This window comes from Triticum aestivum, unplaced genomic scaffold (assembly GCF_018294505.1).
Source record: "Triticum aestivum cultivar Chinese Spring unplaced genomic scaffold, IWGSC CS RefSeq v2.1 scaffold30603, whole genome shotgun sequence".
Lineage (NCBI taxonomy): Eukaryota > Viridiplantae > Streptophyta > Magnoliopsida > Poales > Poaceae > Triticum > Triticum aestivum.
The window spans coordinates 5,129-11,581 of record NW_025231237.1 but is presented as its reverse complement, the minus strand read 5'-3'; the positions used below and the strand labels follow the sequence as shown (position 1 = coordinate 11,581).

The window sequence follows — 6,453 nt, the reverse complement described above, 5'->3', positions numbered from 1 at the left end:
GTTTTGACGAGCGTGCATCTGGAGCCTATAATGGGCATATGGGTGCACCATCGTAGGGATAAATATATTCAATTAGTCGTGTCCACGGCTATGGACAACTTGAGTCGGTCGACTTGATCTAGAACAACTTTAACCTTAATCTCTAAAATTTCCCACCCTTAATTTTGTTAGCAATATAGCTTGCGCAACTTGAACTAAATATATATTAAAACTTGCCAAATAAAAGACTTGGGGATTCTTCTTCATGGGTGGTGCAAAGGGGAATGCAAGGCTCTGTTATGTTTGCGATAGGATAGATGATCCGCGTGGGCGCACCCAGTGGGGTTGCATTGCACAACGTGTGTTGGTGGTTTGTACACGCTCCCTTTACTTATCTCTAATAGACGCAAGTTGTAGCGTGTCTCTATAGGTGCTAGAGCTTGCTGCGGCTAAACCCTTACCCCCTTTTGATACATGATGCACAAATAGTGCAGGTCTCCGGTATGTCTTGCGGAGTATGTCATGTACTCAACTTTCTATAACGAACACTTATAGGTATATGGTGATGGACAACATTAGATGGTTAACCCATAGACAGCGGTCTGGGCAGGGAATGAACGCCTCTGCTGTGTTTATTGTTGATCAGGATTGGTTCAACAGAAATGAAAACGATATGATGCTCAACTCAACTTATCCATGCGAGCAAGCCATGGTTGAGAGTGTTCTGGTAGTGTTGGAGGACATGTTGTCGTTGTCTGTCCAGCCCAATTCTTCGGAACTTAGAAGTTTAAGCTTGAACAACGATAGCTACTATGTTTTTGAAGATTTATGAAAAAAGGCGATGCAACTGTTCTAAAGGATATGAGGGTAACCCTTACATTGCTAATGGGTGCCCAGGTATGTTAGTAACAGTTTTTGGTGTGTTCTTACCTAGTCTCGGTAGTTATAATGTTATGAGATCACATGCATGTGTTATCTTAGTTTTTACCATTCGATGTAAAACCCCCTTGGTTCCAACATTGTGTTTTTCCTCTTCAGATATCGATGAGTGCTTACGGCCAGATATTTATCCCTGCCATGGAGCATGCATCAATATGCCAGGAACATACAGATGCTCAGCAAAGAAAAGAATCATCAGCTTAGCAGGTACATAAAACACCTTTCATAGAAGTCTTCCATTCTTGATAATTGCAAAGACAAACTTTCATGTTTTGTTCCTCGACTATTGTGAGCTTAGTTTTGTCCCTGAACAAAAATACAATAAATTTATATTAGAAACTTATTTTTGTTAAATACTACTATTACTAGGACCTAACTGCTTAATATTTAGTTTACAGTTAGTTATCTCTAATGCTTACTCAAATCATGCCTAGGGTTGTCGATCACTCAAACATGGACGACTAAAAGGAAGGGTATAAAGTACTTCCATTATGAATGGCCCAGTAGTCATATTTCCCAAGAAAACATTTTCATTTTACAATTCAGTAGTTTGAAAAATTGAGCTCGGTAGCTTGATTTCTTGAAGTGAACACAACATATATTGTTCAATCAATCTTATGTCCGCTTTCTGCAGGTCTAATTACCATAATAGCAATCGTTGCTGGTTTTGGACTACTATTTTCACTCCTAGGTGTTGCCCAAGTCACAAAAAAACTCAAGAAACGAAGAGCCAAGAAGATCAGACACAAATTCTTTAAGAAAAACCATGGACTGCTTCTACAACAGTTAATCTCTTCGAACAAAGATATAGCCGAAAAGATGAAGATTTTCAGCTTAGAAGATCTAGAACAAGCAACCAACAAATTTGATCATAATCGGATCCTTGGTGGCGGTGGGCATGGCACGGTGTATAAAGCCATCTTATCTGATCAACGTGTCGTGGCCATCAAGAAGGCCAAAATTGTTGTGCAGAGGGAAATCGACCAGTTCATAAATGAGGTTGCCATACTTTCACAGATAAACCACAGGAATGTGGTGAAACTTTTTGGTTGCTGTCTCGAGACAAAAGTTCCTCTACTAGTTTACGAGTTCATATTGAATGGAACTCTCTCTTGTCATCTCCATGGCAAAAGTGAGAATCATTTGTCATGGAAAGCTCGATTGAGGATTGCTTTGGAAACTGCAAGGGCTATTGCATCTCTACACTCTGCAGCTTCCATATCAGTATACCATAGAGATATCAAATGTGCCAATATTCTACTTACTGATACTTTAATAGCAAAAGTATCAGATTTTGGTGCTTCGAGGTCAATTGCAATAGACGAGACAGGAATACTTACAGTTGTCCAAGGAACCTATGGTTACCTTGATCCTGAATACTACTACACGAGTCGATTGACGGAGAAGAGTGATGTTTACAGTTTTGGTGTCATCCTAGCAGAGCTATTGGCAAGTGTCACGCCAGTTTTTTCTTACCATTCATCAGAAGGAACAAGCCTAGCATCGCACTTTGTATCACTAATGAGCGGCAATCGCTTGTCAGTTATTCTAGATACACAAATTATTCATGAAGGAGGAGTTGAAGATGCTGAGGTGGTTGCAAGACTTGCACAAGCATGCTTAAGCTTAAAAGGGGAAGAAAGACCTACAATGAGGCAAGTGGAGACAACACTTGAAGATGTGCATAACTCAAAGGTCAAGCTCAGTTCTCAGATAACAAGAGTGAATCAGAGTGCTATGAAAGATCAGCCATGGATGGGGAACAAAGGCGGTGAAGGAACTAGGTTATACAGCTTGGAAAAGGAGATTATCCAATCATCCGAAATTCCTAGATGAGTTTACTTGCATGGTAAAATGAGTCAGGTAGTATTGTTAGTTTGGGTGCCATGGTACATGCCACATGTAAATTTCTTAATCAACAGCCGAATGTAAATTATGAACGGTTGATTGTAATCATATGTGTATTTCCTATGCTAGAGTCATGCAGGACCAAATATGCAAAAGTAAATAAAATGAACCAAGTTACAGTTTTCTATTAAACATGCAGTTTGCACACTTAATTCTGAAAGTTTGTGAGTACGTTGATGGGTCCATGAATGTACATATTGTAACCCCCCCAATACACACACATTCAAGAGCCGAATTTGCATCACATAGGTTTTGAGAGCACTGGGCTAACTTGTGAAATTCTACATTGCAAGTACTTTCAGTGACAAGAAGGCAATGCAAATTTAGTGTTGAAATAAGTTGCTACACCACTCTAAGTTGTTACTTGCTCCTCATCGAGCATCGGTCCATTAACCTTTTTGAGTTCGTTGTTTTTGTTGTGCCGAGGAAGCTCAGGTTGATTGACTAGTCCAAGCCTCAAGACCGGGAGCAAAATTTATTTTGCAATATAACTAATTGACAGCTCGTGAACTAGAAATATTAGCTTAGCTAAAATTCTACGAGGTCGACACCAAAAGGATACATGCATGGTCGACACTAGAAGTGTTTGCGGCTAGAATTTCATGAGGTTGATGTCAGCATGATGCGAGGCAACACCACCATTCCACATGTATTCATCCACTCACGTCCATTGCCAAGACTCCACTACGCCACGCCTTGAGACCTGCCGTCGGTCATAAAAGCTGCCATTCCATGAGGCCTGGTCGAGCTGCATCGAGGAACTCTCTTCTTTCCCTCTCGCCCGGCCCGGCGGTCATCAAAATTGACATTGCCTGTACACTGAACCTTCAGCGAGGCCTTCCACCAAACCCGGATGGCACGGTGTGGCCACTGACCTGACCAACAGTAGCCAAAGCTGGGCACGAGTTTGAGTTTCCACATAAAACAGAAGAGATTATGCCATACGCATTTCCCCTTCCTTTCTAAGGCATAGACTTTTCCTTACCAAAGAGACACGTTTGAGCTGAGGTTGAACAAAATACTGTAGGACGAGGACGGTTCTAACTCGGCTAGCACTAGACAGGTAAAACATGCCCATATTGAGTACCAGTCTATATGACTATCCGTGCACTACTGTACCTGGTCGGTGTTGAAGTCAACTGAGAAGACCAAAGTCTTTCTACTTAAGACAGTACCAAAGGCAACTAGTCAGAGTGACTAGTCTAGCTAGTGCCCTACTAGCTCGGAGTGGACGTTGAAGTCAAGCAAGAGAAGACCCAACATTTATTTCTTCTACATAAGAGGAGTTCGATTAGCAGCACGAGTATCACCAAGCGTACGTCTAGCTATAATTCACAACAGCATGCTCAAGTTGCAGGAGGAGAAGATGATCCTTCTCCTTCCCTCCATTCCTTCCCCACAAGCAAAGCTCCTCGTGCCAATACTAGTTGTACTGATGGCACTTCAGCTCCTCGTGGCAACCGTAGCCGCCTTGCCGGGCTGCCCGATGGCCTGCGGCAACGTCATCGTCCCCTACCCTTTTGGCTTCCGACTATGTTGCTTCCAAAGGAACTTCAACCTCACCTGCGACGAGACACACCACCCTCCGAAGCTGTTTCTCGGCGACGGCGTGGAAGTGGACACCATATCCCTCTCGGAAGGCATCGTGCGTGTCCAGAGAAGGATTCTGAGGTCTTACGAAAACATGACGCGGCCGCAATCTCTCGGCTTTGGCGCCGCATGGCCCGACGCCGCCTGGCCCGGTCAGAATACCGGAGTGCGGCTGGCGGTGTCAACTGAGCACAACGTCTTCGTGGTCATCTGGTGCAGCCTCGTCGCCTACCTCATCGCCCAACAAACAGTTACGAGCAATGGAGACGGGGCTAATGTTGGCGCATGCGCTGCGCTGTGTAACTTCGGGATTCCGGATCCAGGCCACACCTCGTGCTCGGGCATCGGCTGCTGCCGGACGACCATCTCGCAGAGTCTGGCTGCGTACGGTGTCCAGTTCAATCGGTTGGACGGCACTCCGTTCGGGGCTGCTCATCCGTTCGGGGCTGCGTTCATGGTCGATCGTGGGTGGTTCACCGGGACCAACATCGCAACCATACAGAATGCCACATATCAGGATTTGGGTAGCTATGCCAACGTCACCAGCGTACCCATGGTGCTGGAATGGTGGCTGGATGTGGAAGCCGCTCGTGACCTGCTCGTGAGGGATCTCGGTTCCGAGTCTGGTTGGAGATGCATAAGCTTGAACAACGTCGCTCTCAACGTTAGCAACCATTACGGTGCAGTAAGTTGCAACTGCTCGAATGGATACGAAGGCAACTCTCACATCGTTAATGGATGCCAAGGTACCACCCCTACCACTATAAGTACTACTCCCTCTGTGTCAAATCTAAGACAACTAATTTGAGAACGGAGGTAATACTTCCGACACCGGCCCCTTTATTTTTGAGAGAGCTTCTTCTATTAGGAGTAGTTACTTTTTATACTGTAGCATATGTGAATGTGATATTGGGCTTTTAGAGCATCTCTAGCCGATCCCCTAAAACAATAGAGGAGTAAACGGTCGAGTAAAGTTTAGTGGAGTATTTTTACTCCATTATATTAAGTTTTGGGTTTTCAGAGAAGAATTATGTCTGCTAAATAGGCACCTTTTTCCTTGCACCATCAGAAAAGATTTATTTCTGACAACAGCTCGCTACTGTCGGAATGAGCACAAAATGATAGTTCATGAAGAAATTCGTTCACTTGAACAAATTAAAGATCCCCGTGCTCAAATCAGGGCCAAGACTTCCCTTTGAAATTTCCTCTTGTAGAATATGCAATCCTGTCCGAAAATGACTTGTTCAATAGGCTTGAACTGCACTTTGAACATACTCCGCCTTTTATCTGAACTTGTTCTCCCTCTTTTCAGATATCGACGAGTGCCTACAGCCTGATGTATGCCAGAATGGAACCTGCACCAATATGCCAGGGACATACCAATGTTCAGCGAAAAAAAGTGCCAGCCGCCTCCCAGGTACAAATATAACTACACTTGGTACAAGTCCTTGCTTAATGATAATTAAGGTCCATAGAATTACGAATTTTTTGTTATGTAGTACAATAGTAGAACGGCTACATAATGCTACTAAATACATTTTCCAGTTTAAAATCAGTTGTCTTAATACTATGAAAGCATCACCATTCACAAACAAAAGACAACACAAAAGGAAAACTAGTAAACCAGGTGATCACTGATGTGGAAACAATACTTCCAATATGATTGCTCTGATAAATATTCTAAGCGAACCTTTGTCATGGCTTGGCTGAGTTGTTTTCAATTTAAGTTCAAATTTGTGAAATGCAGACATCATGTACTACTATCGATCCTTACTTTCATTATCTGTAGGTTTGATTACCATAATTGCAATTAGTGTGGGTTTTGGCATAGTGTTTTCTCTTCTGGGTATTTCCAAAATCACCAATAAATTTAAGCAAAGAAGAGCCAAGAATTTGAGACAAAAGTTCTTCAAGAAAAATCATGGATTGCTTCTGCAACAGCTAATCTCTTCAAACCAAGATATAGCGGAAAGAATGAGGATTTTGAGTTGGACCAAGCAACCAACAAATTTGACCATAATCGCATCCTTGGTGGCG

The 6,453-nt window shown here is 43.1% G+C and overlaps 1 protein-coding gene and 1 pseudogene across 1 annotated transcript; both read left to right on the top strand.

The window, feature by feature from the left end:
- Positions 1-592: 592 nt before the first annotated feature.
- LOC123175769 (putative wall-associated receptor kinase-like 16) lies at positions 593-2,891 on the top strand. Its single transcript, XM_044590302.1, has 3 exons — positions 593-706; positions 804-1,125; positions 1,553-2,891. Exons 1-3 carry the CDS (start codon positions 593-595, stop codon positions 2,752-2,754), a joined length of 1,638 nt encoding a protein of 545 aa, XP_044446237.1. The 3' UTR covers positions 2,755-2,891.
- A 1,619-nt stretch (positions 2,892-4,510) lies between these two features.
- The window catches only part of LOC123175770 (wall-associated receptor kinase 2-like), a 3,606-nt pseudogene continuing 1,663 nt past the window's right edge, over positions 4,511-6,453 (top strand).

What these genes read in the sequence shown, in the direction of transcription:
- LOC123175769 (XM_044590302.1), top strand. Translation starts at nt 593, where the DNA reads ATGAACGCCTCTGCTGTGTTTATTGTTGATCAGGATTGGTTCAACAGA. An exon ending in CCATGGTTGAGAGTGTTCTG is followed by an intron (nt 707 to 803) that starts GTAGTGTTGGAG and finishes ATGTTTTTGAAG; the next exon opens with ATTTATGAAAAAAGGCGATG. An exon ending in AAGAATCATCAGCTTAGCAG is followed by an intron (nt 1,126 to 1,552) that starts GTACATAAAACA and finishes CGCTTTCTGCAG; the next exon opens with GTCTAATTACCATAATAGCA.